General features: G+C 40.8%; 1 protein-coding gene across 1 annotated transcript; it reads right to left on the bottom strand.

The window, feature by feature from the left end:
- Positions 1-1,276: 1,276 nt before the first annotated feature.
- Positions 1,277-24,740, bottom strand: cog6 (component of oligomeric golgi complex 6). Its single transcript, XM_085795941.1, has 19 exons — positions 24,546-24,740; positions 24,247-24,390; positions 23,592-23,663; positions 23,309-23,367; positions 15,879-15,990; positions 15,084-15,166; positions 14,783-14,853; positions 12,698-12,791; positions 11,518-11,646; positions 10,225-10,316; positions 9,382-9,446; positions 9,179-9,270; positions 8,686-8,803; positions 7,564-7,695; positions 7,222-7,389; positions 6,602-6,709; positions 4,665-4,718; positions 4,474-4,553; positions 1,277-2,167 (listed from the first exon to the last, which is right to left on the bottom strand). The coding sequence occupies exons 1-19, from the start codon at positions 24,678-24,680 to the stop codon at positions 2,020-2,022; spliced, it is 1,956 nt and encodes a 651-aa protein (XP_085652067.1). The 5' UTR covers positions 24,681-24,740; the 3' UTR covers positions 1,277-2,019.
- Between the last annotated feature and the right edge of the window lie 1,027 nt (positions 24,741-25,767).

Below are 25,767 nucleotides of genomic sequence, written 5' to 3'. Positions count from 1 at the left end.
TCGTCATTTACCACCAGCCACCAGAGTTTGACAGGAAAGAGAGGAAAAAAGAGCCCTCAATATTGCAGCTATTATCCTTTAACCCAGATCCCTGCAGGTCTCATGCTTCAGCAGGCTAAAGCTTGGCGACCGCTGTCATGTGGAGCGAATGATGGGACGAATGTTTGCCATCCAGCTCACCACTACCTGCCACTAAGTGGTTACTCCATCACCTCTCTCATATGCTAACTCATTAATGCAGCCACTGGCAGGAAAAAGCCCTCATGGCCTTAGCAGGGCAGGCCCACGTGTACTGCATTCACAAAACGGCTAATGTGCCTGTGAGTTTGGGTAGGTGTGCCCTGTGTGTTGTTATTCAATAATCTTGCTTTTCAAACATCACCGCACTTTATGCCAGAGAGTGCTGAGTAAAAACACTTAAGAATCCAGCTTGTATCAGGTCGGAGCCAAGCAGCGCTGGAAGAGAGAGCCGGTCTATTTAAAGGACTTATGAGTGCTGTCCAGATGCTGAACTTTGTGGAATTCCATTTATTCCCAGTACTCAATGTCCTGGCCAATGATATCCGAGTAACATCCGGTGAGCTGGGAAATCCTGGGACTCGATGCTGGCAGTGCTGCCAAGATCAGGCCTGCTGCCATGAACCTTGATGTCAGATAGCAGAAATGAAATGCTGCCTCCCCGGCCTGAGACCAATACAACAGGCAGGATCAATAGTCATTTTATCTTCACTGTTTCACTGGTGCTTTCCCGGGCATTACATGGGATGGGTCGTGTCAGATTTTCACTGATATTTTACAACAACATGTCACTTCTGTCCAATACTGTGAAATGGATGTGGCTCAGGAGGTTGAGCGGGTCGTCCTCCTATTGGAAAGGTGGTGGTTCCATCCCCAGTTCATCCAGTCGAGTGTCAATGGGCGGGACAGTGGATGCAAAATTGCCTTGATGCTGCATCAGTGTAGTTGTTGGTGAGTGGGCGTCAAGACTAGATAAGATAATACTTCTAAAACTTTTTGATTGTAGGTTGCAATTTATCATGAAGATTATCTTTGTGAAACCAAAGCCTCATCATGTCTTTGTTGGTTATTGTCATACTTCTTGATTTTAAGAGTAAATTTAATATAAGGAGGGGTATGACAACAACTGAAATATTAAACTTCATCCCAGTGATCACTGCATCATATAGAGAACGATTTGCATAAATGAACACATAAGAAAACAAAGTGTATGATGCACAAAAGGCAGCACATGGTGGGAAAGGTCAGCTCTTAAAAAAATGGGTTTAATGCTGAGGTGATAGTGAAGAAAAACATTTACCCCTCCTGATACATCGTAATGGCTTTTAAATAGCCAGAGAATCATTTAAAGGAAAAATTTATGGTAAATGACTAAATGCAGCCTCATTATAGTCTTGTTTTAATATCTTAGTCAGCATGGCAGACACTGTTTGAAAAGCCAAACGAGATGGTAAGACAGACTTTCCATTTTATCCCAGCAGCTCAAAACAGTCAAGATTAAAATAAACACTACGTTTGTGCTGAAGCCTCTGAGGTTCCTCCTGCGGCTGAATTTTTCCCCCGACCACTTTTAAGTGTGGAAAAATAAGACAAGCATCATTAATTTGGTGTGTCCCTTTGTTTTATGTAATGGTCAGTGTTTTCATTAAAGACACATTGTTTTATATAACAACGGACAATGGACAAGGTGTGAAAACAGACAGAAAGAAGGAGACTTTTAAGAAAGAAGAAGGAGCCAATGGCCTGCAGCAGTCGAAGTAAAAGGATCATATACATGTAATGTTCTTTCCTCCTTGCACACAGGAGGCTCTATATACAGACATGTCTCTCTCTGAGGTCAGTGACCCAAATCCCACATTCCCCACAAAGAACCCCACCTTAACAACTTCTATATACATTTGTGTTATACTGTACAAATTACACTGCTCTTTAAATAACCTGCAGGCCATCCAGTGCTGGCCGGGTGCTTTTGAGATCAGCCGAGTGCAACAGAAGTGTCTCTCAGGACAGCAAGGTCTGGACCTGCTGAGGGGATCTGGGCACCAGGCTCTCTGGGTCTTTGTAGCTGTTTGCTGGGCTGGTCAGTGCTGCGTAAACCTCTCCATAGGCTCTGCACACCAGCTCCGTCGACTGACGGAATATCTGCTCCCTGCACACACAGATAAAACACTTGATATTTTTATACTCACAAAACAAATTAACAGCAGCAAACGGGCTTTTTAAATTCTAATTTAATTTAGATTTATACCCTAAATTAGACCTGCTGAGCTGTACTGTCATTTGTCACTGCCAAAGAGCTGAAATAAATCAGCCATGAGTAAGAATTTGTCCCAATTACTTTTTTTTGTTTTGTTCAGTGACCATTGAGCGCCCCTGTTGTGTAAAAACAAAGAGTGGTAGTATGTGGTGCACACTGCCATCTATGGATACACATTATAGCCTTAATGCCCCAGCATCAGGTGGCAGCCTCAGCAATGTATCTAACCAAGAAATTCACTCTTTAAATGTCAGACTCCTTTAAACATATTCAAGTTTTATATTTCAAGTGTTTATATTTATACAATAAAGATATGTCTTTGTTTTGACCCTGAATTTTGCTGAGCTGTAATGATTAGTTAATTGAAAGAAAATGAATGGGAAGCTACTGTAACAGATCAATAATTGAAGTCAAATCACACTGCTTTGCTTGGTCTTGCCTTTTAGTAAATTAATTATGTGGGAATATTTTTGGACTGTTGGTTGAACAAATGATGACACTTTTTTAATTGGAGGTTCTGGCAACAAAGTCCCTTTTGAATATGCACATAACCATTTCTTTCATTTTAACAACCTTAAAAAACATATAAAAAAGCAGGATTTAAATTACATCCACATTATTATGTGCCCTGTTGACTTTATCTGCCAAAAGACACGGAAGAGGAGATGAAGAGTATGGAGCGCCACATCATAACTAAATCCAGGTAACTTTCAAAGTTTTGCATCTGTGCACATTTCAAGAACACGCAAAAGTCTGAGTTTCCTAAAATGATCTCAGACTGCTGGACCCTGCTCTATGTGCATGTCTAACAATTATAAAAGGCTCAGACCTACTGTAGCCCTTCTCAATAATGTTGTACCATGAAGGCTGTGAGACATTTTTAATGATCTCTTTCTCAGTGTATTTTCAATAACTGATGCCCAGATATTATCTTTTATCTGACATCCTTTATCAATCTGCTGTCAGATGCGATTCAAATGTAAGCAGAAGGTTTCAAACAAGATTTCACCAGTAATAAGTTGTTCGAGAAATGTCTTCAGCGAAACACTTATTAGGCTCATGTTTAATTTAAGTCTTTTTGTATATAAATATCTTTTTCTAAGATGTTGCAGTGGCCATAATTTTCTGTGGACCTTCTATGCGGACCAAAAAAAAAAGACATTTTTTTTTTTACTTTTAGGCAGAACAGATGTATAGGGTATTTAGAAACATATCATGTTCCTATCTTGATTTCATACATCATGTGGCTTTAACTCAAGAATGATTTTTTATTTATTTATCATTTTGTCAGTAGAAACCAAACATGCAGGGTTGAAGTAAATGATATGTGACTTGTACTTCTTGAAGCGGAGTATGAATGGATGGTGCAGTGGTTGGACCAGAAGAGTCCAGTGAGAGGACTCAACGACACAGTGGGAGCACCTCTGCTGAATCCCACTCAGGCTCTTGAGATCCATTATTTTAATTGGCCCATAGAGAACACAGAGCCACAGTGCACCTTACTCCACACCAAGTTCACTGACATGAAATTTGAAACGAAGGGAATCGAAGAGCACATTCCCATTATTTGCGCACTCCATGAGTGTTTTCAGAGTGCTGGTGGTTTTTTTGTGTATTTAGGTGAGCAGAGAAGCAGACGTAAGAGACAGTGGGAGCATGAGAGTGAAAAAGACAAAGAGGAGGAATGATTTCAGGGAATGAGTGTGAGTGAGAAATGGACCAGAAGCTGATTAATGGCGCCCTGCCCATCAGTCCTCCCATGTCCATTAATAGGGAACATTAACCTGAGGTACAGAGTGCTCCTCAAGCCTGCTGCACTTCCCAGTAAACGTGACTCACAGAAAGAGCCCTCCAATGTAGCAGCAGGATTGAGCTAAAAGCATGTGCATTTTCTGATCAGTAAGACAAATACAGCCAGCCCTGTGGACCACTCTCTCAATGTGTTGGTGGCTTCAGCAATTTAGCATCCAAACTCGCTGTGCATTTAGTCGAGTGTTTTGTTTGGAATGCAGTAATGATCATATTACATCTGGGAAACTAATGAATGTTGAACATTACTCAGTCAACGCTCCCTTGCTATTTTTAATCCCTCTGAATGTGCTCTTTACCCTGTGATGTGGTAAACATTTAACTTGGAAAATTGCATACATACAAGACCCAGAGTGAGATACTCTCATGATTAGGTACCAGGAACTCACTTGATGGCCGCGCTGAGCAGGAAGTTAAGCTGCGGCATCACAAGAGTGTCTGGCGACGACAAGTACCGGTCAAACTGGACCTGTTAAGAGTTCACAGCAGGTGGGTAGTAAGAGAAACATCATAATTAAGTTACAGTTTATTATTCCCTCCAGGGAATATTATGTATATAAACACGTGTGGTGTAACTCACCATTGCTGCTTTAACAGAGGAGCCGTCCATGCTGGGCAGGAGAGACAGGGCACCCTGAGACAGAAACATGAAAATCAGCTCAGAATCCAACTGAAGGTTGCGAGTGTTTGAACAGCAGCAATGTTGCATCTCAGACCTGAGCAAAGGTCAGGTGACGGTGGTGCCTCATTAATTCATGTGTGTGCGCAGCAGGTCGCTTCCTGTGTTATCTGTATACATTACTCTCAGCAGGTGCTAAAAATGGATGGAGGCAGGGACACAGTGATGCCTCCGTGACTGATGTTACTCAGGCTACCTTGGTGTGGAACAAGGATCTTTTTTTTTCTTTGGTTGAAGACAGTGCTTTGTTACAAAAAAACACACACCAACCTAAAAGCGCACACACACATCATCATTGTGTGTAAAAAAAAGAAAGAAAAAAAGACTTACATGAGAGTTGTTGTGTCAAATAAGATCTATAGTAGAAAGTAACCAAAAAACACACACATCCCCAGACCTAAATGGGATGGGTGCTGGATCCAAAAAGGACTATAGGAGGATAAAGAGTAAAAATCTGCACACCAAGGCAGCTCCCGTAGAGAAAGAATGTATTTGCGTGACGTTTCGAGCGAAGGCTCTTTTACAAACTGCTGTACGAGATAAATAAGATAAATAAGATCTATACCACGATAAAATATCACATCTATCTTAATATCTATATGACTTCCTTTCTCGTGCTGGCTTACTTTTTTAATTGGCTGGTTGGTTCAACATCTCTATTATGCCATCCTCAGTTTAATTATATTGGGTTCAGATGATTCAGTTATTGAAAAACGTGAAGACAGTTACCCTAAGTGACTTATAACGTTTGTGACTTGATTAAAGGGACTTACTGGTAACACAGCATTTTTAGAAAAGTTCGTGAAGAGGAGAAATCCCCTCCCCAAGTCTTAATCTTAACAAGACAAGAGCAAATACCTGACTGACTTTGTGAGCACAACAGCAGGTACCTTTAAGGTAATTAGCCGACACTGATTATGCAGAATGACAACATTAAGTAAAGCTTAAACGCCTAAATTGCCAACATTAAAAGCAGCAAACAGAAGGCAGCGCAAGGGTCAAAGCAACTTTGCAGTGCCTGGAGTGATTTTATGGGTATGTGGGCACATTAACCAACACACCATGAGCATACAGTACAAACTCATCTGCTAGCTGCCGTCCAGTGAACAGTGCTGCTTCAATCTCTCTGTCCTTGTTTCTCGTGACTCGTGCAACTAATGTATCACAGAAAATTACAGGGATATAATGTTAAACAGAAAGTAAAAGTAAACGTGAAGAGTCTAAAATAAACCAGGGGATTCTTGTCATTGGTTGACATCTGGGATGCCGTCGAGTGTAGACAGCCAGACTTAATCATTTCAAACAGAGGACTATTTAAGGAAAAACCAAGACAGGCCACCCGAGGAGAGAAGTAGTCTGCAGAAGAATGACAGATCCTGATTGAGCCCTGCTCTGAACTGCAGCAGCAGGGTGTGGTGTGTCCTGACATGACCCAGGGTTTCAAGACTCACATGCTAAACCACAACTATGGGTCTCAGTCAGCCCAGTGGCAAAGTGTGTTGTAAAGATGGAGGAAGGCTCCAGGGCATCGGCTCTCTCATCTGCACAGGACACTTCTGCACGAGGTAATATATTCTAATAGAACATAATATGATCTGCCTCCCCTCTGCCCCTTTCTCATCTGAAAATCTGACAGAAATGTTATTATGCCCTGATAAAGACATTGGTCATGTGGTAACCATAGTGACAGCTATTGTAAAGCCCAATTAGGTAGTGTAAACAATGCCGTTAGGGCCTGTATAATATAAAAAGAGGACCATTAGGGAGTCTAACAAGAGGGATGTGTTCCATAACTTGTGAGTGCATGTGAGAGTGTGGTTGAATGCTCCATGTGAGACCTGTTCAGCGCTGTGCTGCTGGACACAGTTGTAGATATAACTCAGTCCGGCCCTGGTCAGCACATAGGACGCCTGCTCATTGATCAGAGTGTCAAGGTGAGCTTCGATCTAGAAAACGTGGGAGAGAGTGAGTTAAAATCCGGTCTGAGCCTGCATTGTGAGCCAGTGGTACTTGTGGTTAATGGAGAATCACTGTGCTATTGATAATGAAACTTCCACAGGAGCTCTTGTGGTGCTCGATTACAAAAGATGTGCTAAAAATAGAGGGATGGATAGAGCACTGAACAACAATACATGACGCACACCCTTCTATGAGACATAAAATTAAATCTTTTTCTCTTTTTCTCGATGGGTTTGAATGAAAGGGAAAAGAATAATTAACTGTTTTTAATGAACAATACCTCTATGAACAGACAATGTGATGACGGTAAAGCTGAGCACTCACGTTGTATAACATCAGTGTTTGATGACTCAGTTTTTCTTGTCCCGCTAAGGTGTGGTGCGTTATTATCAGAGGCACTGCCTTGACTTATTGTAATGAAATGTAAACAGACATTTCAACACATGACACATCATTTAGTTCGTCATTAACTTGTTACAAAATCATAATGAGGGCAAACCTGGAACTCAAGCATCTCGAGTCTCTTGTCGGTAAACTCAAAGAGAGCCAGCGTTGTCTTCATCACATACAGTGAGTTGACCATGTAGGTAGCCATGTCAGCTGTGCCAAGGTTACTGGCTGACACGGTGCACAACTGGAGCAGAGGATCCAAGATGCAGGAGAGCACCTAGAGGGGAGACAAAGTTAGACAGAGCCTTACAAGATGAGCGAATGGATGTGGCTTTTACGAACAGCCGATAAAATAATATGAGTACATTTATAGCTCACATATAAAACGTTAGAAACAGTGGCGGATCAGTCTTTCCCTCGGTCTGATCATATTGTCGAGATGTGTGTATACCTGAGCAAAGTCAGCCTGGCGGGTATCCAGAGGAACCACTGAGGAGTCGTGGGAGGCCAGCACCTCCCTGAGGAGGGACAGCGTTTGGGTGAGGGAGGCTGTGGGTCCCAGGTCTGCAGGAGGCAGCTCAACCTGTCCGGGCCAAGTAGAAGTAAATGGAGCAAATGAGCAAAGTTATTCTTGCAGCGATTAGTTGTGAGTATATGTGGGGTGGGTTGCAGACTTCACAAAGACAAGTGGTCCTCACATTATCAAAGCATTTAACAGCCCTAATGAGCAGCATGTTAGACTGGATATAGAACTGCTCCCTGCTGCTACTCTGAGCCTCTACTTGTTCAGAGTCAGTAGAGCTTTTTAATGAAGAGGGTTTTGATTTCATTGGCTGCTGGATATACAACACAGAACTGGGCCTGGCCACCTTTGTCCACCTAATGGAGCAAATTATGAGAAGGCTGTGTTCCTGGTATTAGCTGGAATTGACACCAAAACCCTGAGGGCCTCCAATTTGATTAACACCGAGCTACAGGGACAATTCTTGTAACTGCTATTGATCAGTGAACAGCGAGCATGTAATGTGGAAGAGCTCCTGCTCGTGCTGAGGTATATTTGGATGCCAATTTAACTAAACGGTAACAGGTCTAGTGTTTTTTGTCAGCTAGCACCATTTCGATGCTGCGGCCGGCGGGCTGAAACTGTTTACAAGCATAAGTGTTTCAGAAATAGCCTTGTTGTCTTTGAGGGTTTAGACGCAGAGCTGAAATACACAGCGTGTGTCCACAGGGTGCAAAACTGAACTTCTGCACTGTCATTTAAGCGTTTTTATGAAAGAACATTGTGAACTGTCTATTTTTCAAAGAAAGAACAAGGTTTCTTACTCTATCTCTTCATGTAGGTGAAGGTATTATTTGCTTACTCGGATGCAACTTTCTCCATTTAGGAAAAATTTGCTTGGGCACGTCCTCTTGCTTTTGATTTTTGACTTTTTTGTTTATCAAAGAACTGTATTTTTTCTGAAATTACTCTGGATAAAAAGATAAACTCATTTTTTTTTTTAACCTCAATATAAACCTAACACACCAATGATAATGTGGCATATTAAAAAAAAAAAAACTCTTACTGCACCTTGTCCATTAGTCTGCTTGCATGAAGACTCAGGCTGTTGAAAAACATCTTTTTGCTGAGAACGTGCATTTCCTCCATGGTGATGAGCAAGGAGGCCACACTGGTCCCGATAATAGAGCTGGACACAGATCAAACAAGTCAACGAGGCTGCACTCAGTGACCATTTAGATAATCAATTTGCTTCTTTTTTTCTGGTTCATTGACTAATTAAATTTTAAAATGTCAAAATATAGAAAAAACTGCTCGTCACGAGCTCCAAGAGCCCAAAGTGACTTGTTCAAGTTACTTGTTATGTCCAACGGATGCAAAACAAAAGCTACTCAGTTCACAATAATATAAAACAGACAAGAGACAATTTACAGAAACAGAGTCACTGTATATCTTGCTCAGAAAATTACTTAACTGACAGATTATTTTATGCGGAGCTATTAATCAATGAATCATTTCAGCTGTTAACTCATTGTGCTGCAAACCTGTGAGTGGGAAGAAATACCTGATGGTGTGGTGGTAAAACTTGAGCAGGTTGGACAGTTTGTAAAGGAGGACGGCACCTGGCTCTGCCACGATGACCTGTTCTATCCGAACCTAAGGGACAGATCCACAACACATTACTAGTGTATACACAACATACATGTGCATTCAACACAGCTCTGTGTGTGTGTTTTTATAGCTTCTTTAACTAATGTGTATTCTCACCTTCAGTGGTCTGCAGACTCCCTCTGTGATGTGCCCAACCACATCCTGCATGTTCTCCTCCACACCTACCGAAAGAGGAACACAAACAGAGATAAACAGTCAAGGCTATTTGGGATTACATCAGCTGTTTTGAGGATATCATGTATACAAGCTAAGTATTAATAAATACAGCGCTGAGGTAAATCTGCATGTGCGGTAACACACATCCTCCATCTTTCACATTCCTATTGACTCCTGTGAGGGTCAAGATGCAGTCACACATTCATGATTACTCAGACTTTAGGCAGGTGACAGTAATGCCATCATTCAAAATCAAGTGGAACAATACAACCACACGTGGTCTGAAAATGATCTAACTTTTTCCTTTTTTTCAAACTTTTTCAGCTCTAATGTGATTTGTTAGGAGTGAAATGATAGAATATGAATCTGACTTAACAGAGTAAAAACTATGAATGAATAATATGTTGATATCTGACAGCCTGCAACTTATACCTGAGCCGTCATCATTCTAATTGAGCGGGAAAAAGTTAAATTAGGGGGACAAGCAAAGGGATTAGTTCATCTGGCTGCTGAACCATATGTACAAGAATTAGATTTGTTCACACTCCAACTGTTTTCTCTGACCCCACTGAGTGACTGGTTAACCAAACTCCAATAAACAAGGCTTGTGATTTCTGTTTACAGGCCCCAGTTCACTTATAAAACACACACACACAAGAAAATGCAGACAAACTTTTCCAACACAGGTAAAAAAACCAAAAAAAAACCCAAAATGTATTTGTAATTTCGAGGTGATGATGCAGCTTTGCACATTGTGTAACTAGCGTTTGGGGAGCATCATACCTTGCAGAGTGACTTGTTTCAGCAGAGCTTCGAGATGCTCTTTCTCTGAAGCGGTAGCTTGGTGCAGCCAGGCCAGCATGTCCCCGACGTACCTGAAAGAGTCAAAAAACAGTCTGTATTAACCAGTACGTCACCAGGGGGCCACCTGAGGGCTAATCCTACCACACCACCACGACCACAGCTACATCGAGGCATAGGTCATCGTGTTTCACTCCCCTCACACACAAACAAACACACGCACGCACACACACACACAAACAGGGCTTTTGGTGTTACATAACGGTGGAAAACAGCAAGGTTAAACTTGAATTATTATGTGTAAGCCTGCACACGCGTGTGTGTGTGTGTGTGTTTGTGAGCGTGTGAGCGAGTGTGAGGACATAGGGAGGTGAGAAAGAACTTGATGTTCTCAGAATTGCTGATGCCTCCTATAAAGTAGAGGTGATTTTGTGTTCCACACATGGCTGGTATTCTGAGAAAATCTCCTATTTAGCTCCCGGGCACAGAAGGAAGAGGGGAGAAGAGAGACTGTGGTACAACAGGAAACACACAAACATTCACCCAATCCTTGACAAACTAGACTTTTAACAAATTGGCATCATGAGAGTCTGGATGTGAAATATGATCATTACAATCATACAACAGAAACACTGCAGAATATTATACCTGGATTTAACTGTATTCCCTGCACCATCTATTTGATCCCATTTGAGTGTGTGTAGTTTGAAGTTCTGCTGAATAGTGACTTTAAAAATTCTGATAGCTTAAATTTGTGATCACTAGAAATGTTTTGACAAGTTCTCACAAAATCATAATAATTGCAAAGCAGCTGGAACTACGGTACTTTTTTTCCCTTACAAACTATACATAAATACAGTATTAGTATTCATCAGCTCTGGTTGTGAGGAGAAACAGGAAACTGGTTGAAAGCGTGCTAAAATCTAATTTCTTTATATATACTCATTACAATATGTGGTTAAGTTCAACAAGCCATTCATCTTTTGAGGTGCATAAATATACGTGTTCATATTTCTAAAAGGAGATTCTCTTTGATTCTGCAGACACCCATTAAATGAGCCAAGCTACGCTGAACTCATTATTTAGGATACCCTTCAAATTAATGCAGAGACATGAAAGAAGCATCCATGAGTTCACACCTCCAAAAAATAATAATAAAAAAAAAAGCTCTCAGAAATGAAGGTTTCCCTTTGGTTTTATTATGATAATGGATGGAAAAATTGTGCTTTTCAATGATTTGCAAGAAAAGCACCATTTTACAGTAGGGTAAAATACCTCATGGGATCATGTGAATGCATCTCTATAGGGCGGGGAGTTCCTCCTGGCCCACCGCGGGTGAGGGCGTCAATAAAGCCTCGTACCACCGCACACCTGCGAGCGGTCCCAAACTCATCCAGAGTGTACCTGACCAGACAGGAGAGAAAGAAAGGCAACGGTCAACACCCAAACCTCATGTGAAAGGACGACGGTCACAGTGTTTTCTGTGCAGACTGTGTGTCCGAGGTCAGCTGTTGACATGTATCAACAACGCACAAGGCAGCCTTTCCAAAAGGAAAGGGTTTGAGGTTGTTTTGATTACTTGGCAGCGGTCGACTTTGTGACAGACTAAACAGAAGATAGTACTGAATTAAGATTCCGGGAACGTTGGTCTCCGCTCTCTCAGCCTAAACATCCTTAGCCAGCGCGCAACCTTGGACACTTTCTGGGCACCGAGACAGGTGCATTTCCGAGAATGAAGACAGACAGAAGGAGCCTTTGCCATGAAAACATATCTTGGGGTAACGTGTGAAATGTTCCATTGTGGTGTTTTTTGTTTTTTGGCACAAAGGTAAACTCATGGGAAGCTTCAGGAAATCCTTCACAACTCTATGTGAACAACATAAAGAGCACAAGGAACACTAAATATAGAAATAAAACTGAAAAATCTCAAATCTAAATCTAGGCAGTGCATTTATTTCATATAGTCCTAATGGCTGTGAGCCAGAGACCTGCAGCCACAGTTTGTTATGGTGCTGCTGACTGTTGTGGATTGTGGATCTGTAATTTCTACTGCTTTCTGTTGCTTGGGGCTGTTTGTTCTGTTACTTTCTAATCAAGAAGCTCTTTGTTTCTCTTTTTTTGAGACAAGAATCTCACAATTCACCTGCGAGTGCCAACTGAAGACTGCAGCAGCACCATTATGAATTTAACAAACATGTATTTCTACCTCCATTACGTCTGACAGTAATGTGTGGTGCCTGTAGCTGTTTTTTTTAGGAGCTGACTGTTAGTACAGGACTACTTCGTTTATGGGCATTTTAAAACATCCACCACTGATCAAACTGAATCTGACTTGTTCCGAGTGTATTTAGTAAAACCTGACTGGCTTGGAGGCAAAGATAAATGAAGGGACAGATCATACAGTACTTCATTTAGATCATATGTTTCTGTTTGTGAGTCTGTGTTGTTATGTTACTTGTAAAGGACAGGCCGATCTTGTAAGGCCTCCATGGCTTGAGTCAGCACAGGGCTGATATCACACGTCTCCTGGGTCAGCCCCCTGCATTCATCTATGTAGAGAAAGAGACAAAACAGAAACAGGACAAGAAATATAATCTCTATGAAAATAATCTCTGTATCTCTGAAAGAGATATTACGTGCTTATTTATCAGAGCGAGTCAAGGTACTATAGACTGTATAAGGGCTTCATGATTATAAAAAACCTACTCCACAAACTACACTGAGTTAACTGGGAGAAGGAAGGTAATTTCGAAATTTTCAAGGAGGAATGCACCAACTTGCATACATGGAGAGAATTTGCATGGATCCACAGTGCTGGAGGATGTGTGGGAGCAAGGATGCAAATCACTGGCATTTATTTTGGGAATGTCCAGTAATTGTAAATTTCTGGTCTGAGATGCACAAAATATTGGAATACATGTTCCATATGAAAATACCATATAATTTCCAAACTTTTATTTTGGGAGAAGTTAACTTTCTCACAGGGCATCTTAACAAATACCTATTTGGTGTCCTAATTTCAACTGGCAAGAAAATCATCACTAGGCACTGGCTGACTCCCCTACAATAGAGGAATGGACTGATATTGTTAATGAAATATATAGTATAATGGAAAAGATTAGCTTCTGACTTCATCTACAAATGGATACATTTACAAAGTCATGGTCAGAATGGGTCTCTCTTATGTACGAATGTCACAGTCACATCCTAGAGACTTAGCAAACTAAATTTCTTCTCTCTGTCCACTTACCTTTTTTGTTCATCTCTCTGATGGTTTGGAAAGGATTGCCTGGTCTTATAGGTCTTATCTACATATTTCAAAACTTAGACAATATAGTTGTTAGTCTCCCTATAAGTGAATGTACCTGTTGTTACTAGCCCATATATCCCTCTTTGATTCTTAATTGGTCTTTTGTTGTCCTACTTTTTGTCTCTGTCTTTACTTACTTTTGTTTCTTTCTTACAAATATATAAATATATACTTTGCAGGTTTTGTTTTCAGCACTTTATTTAACATTACACGTTTACAGTATTGTAACAGCTATGTTTTGATATGCTGATTTTTTTTCTTCTTTTTTTTTTGATAATAACTGTGAACCAAGAAATCAATATCAGATGTGGAATGTAATCTGTGATGATAATAATAATAAAGAAAAAAAGAAAAAAAGAAAGAAAATAATCTCTGTATCTAATATATACTGTATAAGAGGGGGAACACTATATATCAAGTGCTGTGTTTGTAGTAAGTATCTTTGTGTTGTGCTCCATTCACTGTTGCTAAATGTTTTCGACCATGGCAACCCTGTCGGCAAGAGGAAAATCAAAGCACCAAGAACATTTTCAATCATATTTTCCCATGAGCTTTTGCTAAGAAGTCAGTTGGCTTGCTTACGCTTCAGACAATACAAACAATGAACAGGCAGTGGACAATCTTCCAGACTATGAGAGAAAATGGGTCAAAACACTCCCCTGTTGCAGGACTTTACTTAATGTTGGAAAGACAAGACTGCATGAGTTTATAAAAGAATGTGCGGTAATGTTTTCATGAAAATAAATAACATGAGACAACATAAGAACTTAAAAGCTCTTCCATTTGACCAATACCAAAATTTCACTTGCCTTACTAACTTTATGGAATTGGGTTTTTTGGTAAATCTTAAACCACAGCAAAAGAAGATTCTGTGGAGCAACTCACAATTTAGTAGATGCTCTTATATTTTGTTACTGTATACAGTAATTAAACAGATGAGGTTTCTGTGATCTAAATAGTATATTTCCATTTTAATTTTCAATGACAAAACATTTGGTTTCAAGCATTTATTTGACAAAACTCAGAGGTTGTGAGTCACATGTATCCTGAAATGACTCCAACAGTAACAGTTTGGAGAATTTGTGAACTCTAGAAAAACACATTGGGTTCCTTGTCTGTATTTGACAACAAAAACCCTCATTCTGTAGAGAGGCCGTCAGCATGTGGGGTAATGATACGTCAGTTTTATCCCTCTGTGTGCTTGTGGTATTAACTGTGTACTGTACTCACTCTGAGCCCAGCGGTAGAGCTGCTCATATGATGTCTCCTGTAACACTGCCATCTGCTCCATGATCTCTAACCTGGAACAAGCGCACAAACCAAGACCACACATTACATATTCATGACCTGCAGCATTGTGTCATAGTATCTCACAGTGACACAAATACCCAACCTGGATGTTTTTCTCCCACTTAACTGTTCCACCTCTCTGGTTCAAAATAAATGCCACCAATCTAACAAGGCGAATGAAGTCACTATAAAAGCATAGGTGGAGCACAGACAACACACCGTTGTCTCAGAGGGACCTTACCCTGCAGTTTGCTGGTTGGTCCGCAAGAGGATTTTCACATCCTCGTGAATGTGCTTCACCCGACTGAGAGCTCTAAAGAAGTCCTGGGGAAATGAAAAACACATCAATTGATATACTTGAGTGTAACTGTTTGATTTGCAGATGTTCATGAGCAAGAGACAAAAAACGATGATCATGCAATATCAATGAAGCTGAGAGATGTAATGTGACCATGTAATGTGATGCATGCAAAATTAAGGTAATAAAAATTAGGTTTTCTTTTCTTCTTTTTAAGATCATTTTGATCTCCTTGAATCTTTATCACCTCTAACAAATTAGTTATTGTGGCGGCACAGTGGCAGACTGAGAAGAGCAGTCAGATTTCAACTAGGAGCTCCAGATAGTGGCGCACTACTGCCTCTTCAAAAACTGACAATAAAAGCAACAGATCAGAAAGACGCATGCAGTTTCTGTCCCTCGGCCCTTTTACACAGCATGTTCACAGCAGGGTCGCTGAACCTCTATTTTGCCTCTGTATTAAAGGCATGAACACAGAATTGGGGTGGGGGAAGCTTGCTTTTAAGCCAACATCAGTGGTAGTCAAAGAGCTAAATACACATGACAGCCAGTATAACAGATGCCGGTAGAAGGCCAGGTTAATTTGGTTTAGTGAAAAGCAGAGGCGACATAATGAAGCGTTTTCTTCGCAGCAATGTAGCAGGTCTGTGTAAAAGGGCCTCGGGGGGAGGGGACTGGGGATGGGGGGGATTTTTTTTTCTGATTTCATTCATTAGCAAACATTATGATGGAAATTACCTCAGTAATGGGAGCATCCCTAGTCCCTCGCAGTGTGGCCATCTCCTCATGAGACAGCTGAAACTTGGCAAGGAAAGCCTGAGCAACCTGAGCTCTCACCTCCAGGCGATGACTGAGGGGAGAGAGATTAATGGTAATTTTTTTCACTTGTCATTGGAGCCCTTTAATAGGTTATACATGTTTTTTATAAGGATTTATTTTCTCTTCATAACTCATTGTCGTTTTTGTCACTTAAACTGCCGGCTGCCGCTGTGATTTGTTTTGTCTGTCTTCAAGGCCCTTGAGGACTTTTATCTCCCAAGTGTTCATACTTTTCACGCTGTCTTTCATCATGCGCTTTTATCACTGTATTTTGTCATCCCCTTGTGTTTTCCCACTGCACAGATAAAAAGAGCTGTCAGTGTGGACTGCAACAATGTTCTTCTCTCTCATTTAACTTTAAAAATGATGCATGTTGTCAACATGCTGTAATGTTCAAAGTCCTACAGCAGATGGCAGTCATACTCCTCAGACACGCATGGGCTGATTGGACACGGACACACACACACACACACACATACACATACACAGAGACAGCAGGGTGGGACACAGAATAAAGATATCATGTGCAGCAGTCACAAAATAGAGACAAGAGCAACAAAGAGAGCAAAGAGCCGGATACTGGCCAGGTTTTGTCACTATCACTAACCAGAGTGATCACTATCGGTGTCACTATAAATGTCTCGACACAATAGTGACCATGGCAACTGCCCCAGTCAAACAGGGAACTCCGTCATGGGATAGCAGAAACAACAGCGAGTCCTCCCACTGTCCCCATCTTTCCATCCAAAACCACCTCATCTATATTCTCTCCCTGCATGTGGAGGCGAGACAGGATCAGTAAATCACCAGGTTGTTTTGGTGGAGGAGAAGAACATAACATTATGCGACCATTGTCTCTCACACAGCTATTACCAGGGCTCAGTCAGCTGAAAGTAAAGGGTTGTAAATCTGTTACAGGATTCTATGATTTAGTATTTCTCTGCACTGAGCCTCACATACAGGACCTCGAGGTGTCTTTGCCCTTTACGGGTTTGGTGACACGATTCTGTTGCAACACACAAAGAGGAAAAAACTTGGCTGCACCACAGCCTTGAATTCAACGCACAGAAAGGCTTGGATAGTGTACCTTTTTTTTTTAATTTACCTCATTAGAGTAACCTGGCTACATCATTAATATTCTAAGCATTGACAATAAGGAAAATAAATGTTTCATTTGCTACAGACATCAGCAACCTTGCCTTTACCCATAAAGAAAAAACATTTTCAGGTTCATGCTTTCCCTGTGTCTAAAAACTAATCTTTGAGTCACAAACAAAAATTAGATGATTATCTAGTTAATTTAACATTAGTAAAAGACAGTTCATTTTCTTTTATTTGAAGTATTGTGACAATACATGTAATGTAATGTGTATGTGTATACACATGTGTATACAAATTACAAACACGTTGAAGCTAATAAAAAGGAGAAAAATAGAATGAGAATTGGTTGGGGAAATAGAAAACACACCATGCTACTGAGTGATCACAAATTCAAGACAACAGGCTGTTGGGTTACATGACATCCCAGCGCAATTGCAATGAAATATAAACTACAGCAAGCGATGCTAATGAGGTAATCAATTAAACCGAATCATACACAAATTAGAGAAACCATTTTCAACCAACATGCATGTATTCACACAAACATGAGGGACATTAATATGAAGTTTTTGAACTGGCAGAGGGATGAGCTACAGTCGTCTCAAGAAAGAAGATTTTATCACAAATATGCAAATCTATGCAGCAAGCTTTTACAAAAGTCTAATTGGATCATCTGTTCTATAGAGAGAAACTGTGGAGTTTCGATCATTAAAGGTTGTTGAGTTATTATCTTCACAAGGGGGGGATAAAAAGGCAGCAACACACACACACACACACACAATATTGAATCTTGAGAAAAAAAAAAAGATCCCACATACCACTCTGATGAGACTTTAAACTGATTGCCCACCCGATGGTCCTAATTGTCTTATTTCATTGGGCACAATTCTCATGCCACATGCTGGAATTTCATTCATGAGGCATTTAAGAGACAGACTGCATGTCTACCAAGAGCCGGTGGATTCAAATGAGGTCGTGGTCAATGAGGCAAGCTGACTAGAATGACCATGATGATATTTTCATGACTTTATAGAGGAACTTTAAACTCAGAGTACAAAAGTTAAACCATTCGTCTGGCAATTATATCAATTTACTTACTTCCTATTTCAAAAATATGACCTCCTGAGTTTCATTTTGAGGCAACAATTGCTCTCAGTCCTTCACTGATTAAAGTTTCTGTCTGCAGACAAGAGAGCACCGGAGGAGAACTGGAAAACTTTGCAACAGATAAACCTGTGGAGGATAAGAAAGGCCCCTAATTTTTCATGTCCATGCCAAGAGTGACAGACCTGTTCCTCCAGAATGTAAATCGCAACAGAGACACTGGCTGCACATGCCTGCACAAAATGAGCGCTGTGGTTTGTTTGGGAGCTGGGAGCTGGTTGAGCAAAGGAGAGCAAGGGAACAATGGAGCAGCAGGTTCGATGTCTGCCGCGCTGTCAGGACATGACACATTCTTCTCCAGACTGCAATTACTGAATACCAGAGAGAGAGGCAACATATTTGAATGTGTGTAGCGATGTCACACTGTTAAAGCAAAGCATGTAGAAACTCTAGGCCAGTGGATACATGGGTAACCACCCCGACAACGAAAGCTTTTCAAACTCCAAACAAAAAGTACAAAGTTAAATTAGACCCGGGTCACATAATGTTACATGATGGGATGAGGACAAGTTACGGTGTCAGCAGTGTGCCTCTTTGTTTGAGTCTGTTTGCGTGCGTGCTCAGATTTCCCAACGAGGCTCAAATGATTTTGTCTGTTCAAGCACAAAAATCGTTTAAGCAACATAACACAGCACAATCTCATAAACAGCTTCGTCAAACTGAAACACTGAAATTACCAGCACCTACTCAATTACCTCACAGAGCCAAGCCAATAGTGCAGCACAGTGTTTAGAAAAACCGAGCCTGATCAGTGAGTAACATTTGAGCTTTCTGTCCAATTAAAAAAAAAAAAAAAAACAGTTTTATGGTACATCTTTTTTTGAAAACTGATGATCATAAAGAATGAAAGAGAAGGAGATCAACAAGCAAACGCCAAACTGTCTCACAGGTCGTAAACCGTGCGGGTCGATTATCCATTAAAATCTATTAGAGGCCATTTCAAAGCCTTGTGTGGAAATTTGGCAGTCACAAAGATGTTAGTTAGCCACGTGCCAGTGATCACAAGAGTGCAGCCAGTCACATCCGACAGCACAGGCGAACTCACAGCTATACCCTCATTAACAGCCAGCTGAGCATTAATATGGCTCAAGTGTCACTTTACACAGGCTGTCATCTACACTCTGATGTTCCTGATGGTTTTCTCATGGGTTTCAGAGCTCTTGATTTTTTAATGACCTACACAGAAGTCATACTGAGAACATTTGCTTTATTTCAGAAAGCAAAACTGAATCAAACACAGGGATTCCTGTCTGATTATGCATCATATGCTGTAGGAAATTACTGTGGGGGAAATGAGTGGATGCCATAAGCCAAATGCTGAAAAATCTTTGTTGTGGTTGTCAAATTTAAATACGTTGCACTTTGGAACGCAGCTATGTCGGCCTACTGTATAGCAGCAGCCTGAGCGGCTCAGTAAAAGCTGAGGAACTGAGCGGTCCAACCCCTTCAGCTCCAGCTGCTTGTGAGGTCAAAGTCCACGGAAACATCCGTTTGGGAGGCGTCTCGACTTGTTCAGCGTGATAACATGTCACGCTAATGCAAAGATCACACAGTGCAGGGCAGGTGGGTAGCGTTACGTTTCATTACGGAACAACACACAACACCTATTTAGTGCTCTTGTTGACAGCACCTTTAAAAAGCCCCGGCTCAGAACAAAAGAGCAGCGTGTCTGAAAGCCGGCGGACAAATACAGGTCGCCTGCTCTCATTGGCTCAGCGCTCCAACCTTTGCCTCTGCACACTGTAAGCAATCCGCTGCTCCTTTCAGTTTCATTAACGCTGACAAATGACACAGTGCCACTGGCAGATAACATAGCAAACAGTTCAGGACAGGTCTACTGTGGCGGATAAATACACATCAGGAGCATCAGCAGAGCTCTGAAAATGACTCTACTCTCTCAGCAGAGTTGCCCTATAAGCACAAAATGTGAGGTTCTGCTGCAAATCTTAGCCTGGCTATAATAAATGCCAACAGGAGGCAAGTGGGAAAAAAACACAGTGGCCTGGGACTGCAGAGGATTGTGTGACCTGAAATAGATCTGACTGAGAGGACTGGAGTGGTGTGGTGCAGAGTGGGCTGACTGGTAGGTGGCTGAAGGAGGACAGCTTGCGTGCACACTTCCCTTGGCAGCTCTTCTAAGACAAAATTGCTATAGACAAGGTCAAAGCCCAGCATGCAGACACTATCCCATCTGGCTGTGGGGTCACTGTGGTTTCCGCGAATGAAAATGTCACACAGACGGACAGCGGGTCCCACTGGGACCACTATACAAGGAGAAAAGACAGGGCAGAGGACCACTCAGAAGGGCATTCATGTAAAACCTCTGACCACTTACCTTCAACAAGAACCCTGCACAAAGCGATATGACTTTTATTAATTCATTGCCTGCACATGTTCACGGGCGGCTTTATCCCCACTGGTGTCTTTTCACTGCTCTCGCATTCAGTACTGTACAATCCCACCGCCTCCTGTCACCTTTTTGTCGAGGAAGGTCCTGAAGCTGTGCCAGCGGAGCATGGAATTGCGGTGGTACATCACAGCTGTCAGCGATGTCTTTTGCCAGAAATCTACATTATCTTTTCCCGTGCCCCTGCCTCCGTGTCAACTCGCAAGGTCACCGAGCACTGAGGTCACTGCCGCCACAAATGCTAATGAATCCACTCCCCCACCTCTCACTCCAACCCCCAAGCTATCAGTGAGCAAGAACGGGGCGTTTTATTTTCACCCCTTGTCAACACTCTGGCAGTCAAATTCATAGCTTAATGATACCAGATTAATTTAAGTGGCAGCCTTTCAACCAAAATAAACAAATAAATAAATAAATAGCTCCATCAGTATTCCAAAGGTTGCGAGATCCACTGATAGACCTGACTCCACTCTCGGTTTCATGTATGTGTTGGATCTGCATATCTGACGGTGCCTAATGTGTGTTGTCAGCGAATCTCAGTGTACACACTCAAGTCTGAGAACACACAGACGGGCTTCTCTCCAGTTGTAATAGTCTGGCCTCAATAAGATCAGGGAGTAGTGCCGTGTAAACAGGAAACACTTTGATGTGGATCTTCATAGGACATGACGAATAAAACAAATAAAGCTCTGTTAAAGATGATTGCTGCCCTCCTTATGCTAATAGACAACTGCAAGAGAAATATTCATCAACCACATTAATCATTCATCTCTCCTCATCAAAAATAAAGATGTGCTTGCTAGCTCCGCCTGCCCTGCACCAAAATATTCTGACAAACTTCTGACAATAAAGGGAAGCATCATTTTTTAAACTGAGAGCTGAAATCTACTCTTCAAAGTATCAGTGTTGTCAATTGACAGGTCATGTTGTTTTATTTGTACAAAATCTTGAAACTTCCAGTATGTACAAACAAGGAAGTTGGTATCATATTCCGTCAGGACTTGACTTTAAAACATGTGTGCAGTAAAAGTGGGCTATGTTCCTGCCTTGCGCTTTGATTGAAGTGCCATTTGCCTGGGCTCTTAATAGCAAAAAGTGCAATTTCTGTGGAAATGAGACACCGCGGAGAGCGAAATGATGGCGTCTAACTTTGGACTGATGAGATGCCTATCAGCGACGTCTGTGACAAGCTCCCAAAATGACTTGTAGCTTCTGAACAGATAAGGATAGAAATGGCAGTTTGTGAAATTTCTGCAGATAATTCAGAGAAAAGTTGTCATCCTATCTCCAAGATCTCCCTGACATTCTGCAATGGCAGTTTAAAAGTTCAGGGTGCAGCTTTGTCACATGGTCTGACTTCAGTTTGGTGCCAGCTGAGTTAGTTACAGTCAGACTGAGAAACAGAAACAAGAGTTTATGGATGAATTAGCACATTGATGGTCACACCTATAGATATATGACAGTGAGTCATGCTCAGTACAACACTTGTTTGATGTAATCTAATATAACAGCCCAACAATAAACGCTATCTTACATTTAAGCCTCACTGTGTACGCATTCATCGTATTCATGTTGTCTAATGTCTATTAACAAAAATTGATTATTTAATTCAAAAGTATGTGTTCCATTAATTAGTAATTACCCCCATCAACGTGTTCTGATGTGTTCTGGTAAGCTTTGAAATTGCCATTCGACCTGGCGAGCTCACTGCAGGCTGCCATGTTTTGCCGCCATCTTTTACATTCAGTGGCAGCGTGACCATAGGTAACCAAACCGACTCACAGAGAGAGACACCGGAGCGGTGGGATCTGGGAGAAACTATTGAGGTGGCACCTGTTTGAAAACCATCGCCGTGTTGCAGTGTGAGAACGGATGCTGCATTCACATGGAATCATCCAGACAGCAGACTGCAGACGGCAGACAGCAAACCGGATGTCATTTTAGTGGACAAGAGAAGGCCTGTAAAACGTGGGTGAGGTAAACAATTCATCGCCATAACAACATACTGTCACGTGTGTATCGTTTTGTCTTGTGCCATTCTTATGGACCACCTGTTTGTTCATTGTGTGCTGCCGTCTGCCCAATTTCACGTGAATGCAGCTTAAAGAATACTATTCAGTCACTGCTAGATGGGAGAAACTTTCACACAGTATGTGTCTGAGGTTCAATTTTGTTGAGACTTCAAGTGCTCACTAATAAATAAATAACATGTCCACCAGATTTATGAAGCAAAGTATCAGAGAAACCTTATAATAAATTATGTCCAATATGAAAATAGTCTTAGTTACAGTGGATGGACTTTAATTAAAACCTTTCTAGTACATGGTCTACCATAATTTAACAAATAAAATAATTGCTAATAGTCAGTGCATAGAGGATTACATAGGCAGAATTTTATATTTTTCTAATTACTCCGAGTGTCTGACTCGTGTAGCCACAAAAGGAAATAGTAAAAATGTGAACCATTAACAGTCACGTATATTTACTTCATAAATGTCAGTGAAGTTTGTCAGCGAGACAGTCAGTAAGATTAAGACACTAAAATGACTGAAACTTATCTTGAGGACAGGTCTTCGTTGATTTGTTATGTCAATGTAATTTAAAATGTGCATGTACATCTAAAGTCACATACACACACACACGCACGCACACAATACATTCTTCAGTTTTAACTCACTTTTCTCCCTGCAGCTTGTTGGTTTTGACTATGAGGTCTTGAGTTTGCTCCTTTGCAGCCTGTGGGAGAAAAGTGATTGATTTTTAAAATATGACTTGCATAATATTCTCAAAAGACTTTTAATAAATCATTCAAATAAAATGCCTAAAATCACATATTTCATCCACACCTGTACTCATTTACAGTACTACTACCACTGTTACAGTGAATACCCAGTTTATCTTCATGTAATAATTATTCATACAGGAGATTTTCACATGACATACAGAGATGATTACCGCACCTTTAATCTGTTGGTCATTTCTTCACAACACGTGCTCATGGCCTGGATGTCCTCATTAACACCTTCCAGCTCCTGTGGAGAGAGTGAATTCACAGCTAAAACAGCACTGACCAGACCCGAAGTAGCATCTATCAAAAATACTAATAATAGTATTTGAAATAGTGGGTTGTAATATAGTTAGAAAGATATAGTTTATTGTATTCTAGTTATGCAAACAAGAGTTGAATCGAGCCCTGCTTGAATCACAGATTTTACACTGCAGTCTTACTGATACTGTTACTACAATATGATTTTGCTGGAAATCCGGCACACCCTGTCATAAAAAACTTACAGTAGTAGCCTACGGCTCTTAACACCAAGTCAAACCTCATTTTCTGCAATTAAACAATCCAGTTTACTGGATGACAGCTGCTGAACACGCAATCGCAAAACCTTTGATCTCTTTCTTTCTATAACAAACCTCACATTTACAAACGTTCCTCACCAGTTAGAAACGTAAAGGTGCACCTTTGTAAATGTTTCCTCGTGACAAAATCGTATATTTTGCCTAAGTCTGCCTAAATAATACAATTGTTTGTGAATAGCATTTTCATTTCTTTTCATATATATATATATAGCCTATATTGTTATTATTATTATTATTATTATTTTTTACCTCTTTTACTTCTTTAAATATTCCTGCGAACTCCTCGTTGATGGCCAGGCTTCGTCTCTCTATGTCCCCTCTAAGGTTTCTCCTGGTCCTCAGACTGTTCTCAGTGAAGAACACGGACAGAGCCTTCAGAGCCTCCAGCATCTCCTGCAAGCACCGAGGTGTCAGTGTCATGTTAGGAGACTACATAAATGTATTTAATTGTTACAGAGTTGTTTTGTTTTCTCCAGCTGAAATGCGACTGCAGATTTTGCCACAGTTAGCTGGTTAGCTAGCAAGAAGCTAACGTCTTGCAGTTTTACCTTGTCATTGTCGAGCCTCGTCTCCAGTATTTTGTTCAGCTTCCTTGACAGCGGGTTATTGGGCTGAGAAGATGCATTTGGGTTCTGGGTCACATTGGAGCTGTCGGTGGAGATTTCGACTTTCATTTCAGCCATTATGTGTAGAAATACAAACACCTCCACGTCAACTTTTCTGAAAGATGTTTTGGTCCGTCTGAAATCAACGTCCGGCCGAAAAAGAGCGGATGAAATAAGGTTCCGCCACAGAAAGAGTTAGGCTATTTTTTTTTTTTTTTTTTTTTGCTCAAGTACGATGACATTTTGCATGGATAGAAAGGGTCAGATGGTGGTATGATGATGATGATGATTTCACACATATATAATCATTGCTTACTGTTTAGGCTGCCAATTCCTTCAACCATCTGTAAAGCCATTAGGCAGAATATGAAAATGATGTTTTAAGTATGAGTATTAAAGAGTTCCTCCGAGCTCTGGACACACGCGTGTTAATGGGTTTACAGTCAAGTGGCTCATTTAATTCTAGTTCATTGAATCGGTATGTGTGTTGGATTAACTTTAGAAAAAGTAATAGAAAAGGAATTATGTCAAAAAAAAAAAAAGATCACCAGAGTCAACGCCTTTCTTAACAGGTTCCGGCACAGGCAGACCAATGTCCAGTATCTGTCTCTGTCATTGCCTGTTCACATTTAATTTATGAGCTCTCTTACAGGAGAATATTTAACAGAGTGGGCGACTGTGTGCAGCACGATGTTGCATTCAAGGACTGCAGGAAATATTCGACTTTTGATTAATTCCAGCAGAAGGTATGGAAAGTTTATAGGCTAGGGCTACTACTACTCATTTCAGTTTGCCACTTACTATTAAAATGGTTGCATCTGTTTTTGTTGTGATTTTTAAATGACCAAATTATTTTTAGGCTACTTAGTCTTTTTCACCAGTCAGTCATAAAAAATAGTAACAAATGCCTTTGTAAGCAAGATTTGCGAAGAGAAATTAAGCTAAAAAAAAGTGGTGAGAAACTGACATTAGGAAATCTATTGTTTTATGTTTTTATTTATTTTATAATGGATTTCTACATTCTGTATTTTTGGTGAATCAGCAGATTATTTTTATTTATCTATTTTTTATGTCAAATAACTTAATTTGCCTGTGGTTATTATAAAAAAGAAAAACAACGGAATCTAAAGGATAGCAGATCATTTCCAGTGCAGATAACACATTT

The sequence above is a fragment of the Trachurus japonicus genome, chromosome 13 (genome assembly GCF_045865225.1).
Source record: "Trachurus japonicus isolate A0001 chromosome 13, Traja_1.0".
Taxonomy (NCBI): domain Eukaryota; kingdom Metazoa; phylum Chordata; class Actinopteri; order Carangiformes; family Carangidae; genus Trachurus; species Trachurus japonicus.
Note: the sequence above shows the minus strand (reverse complement) of the source record. Positions and strands in the feature narration are given on the sequence as shown.

Bases quoted from the DNA above. Each gene is read 5' to 3' on its own strand.
- cog6 (XM_085795941.1), bottom strand. From the start codon at position 24,680: ATGGCTGAAATGAAAGTCGAAATCTCCACCGACAGCTCCAATGTGACC. The intron at 4,719-6,601 runs GTCTCACATGGA...TTTCTGTCTCAG, and splicing joins AGCAGCACAGCGCTGAACAG to GGTGCCCTGTCTCTCCTGCC. The intron at 4,554-4,664 runs GTGAGTTACACC...AACTCTTAACAG, and splicing joins CCTCTGTTAAAGCAGCAATG to GTCCAGTTTGACCGGTACTT.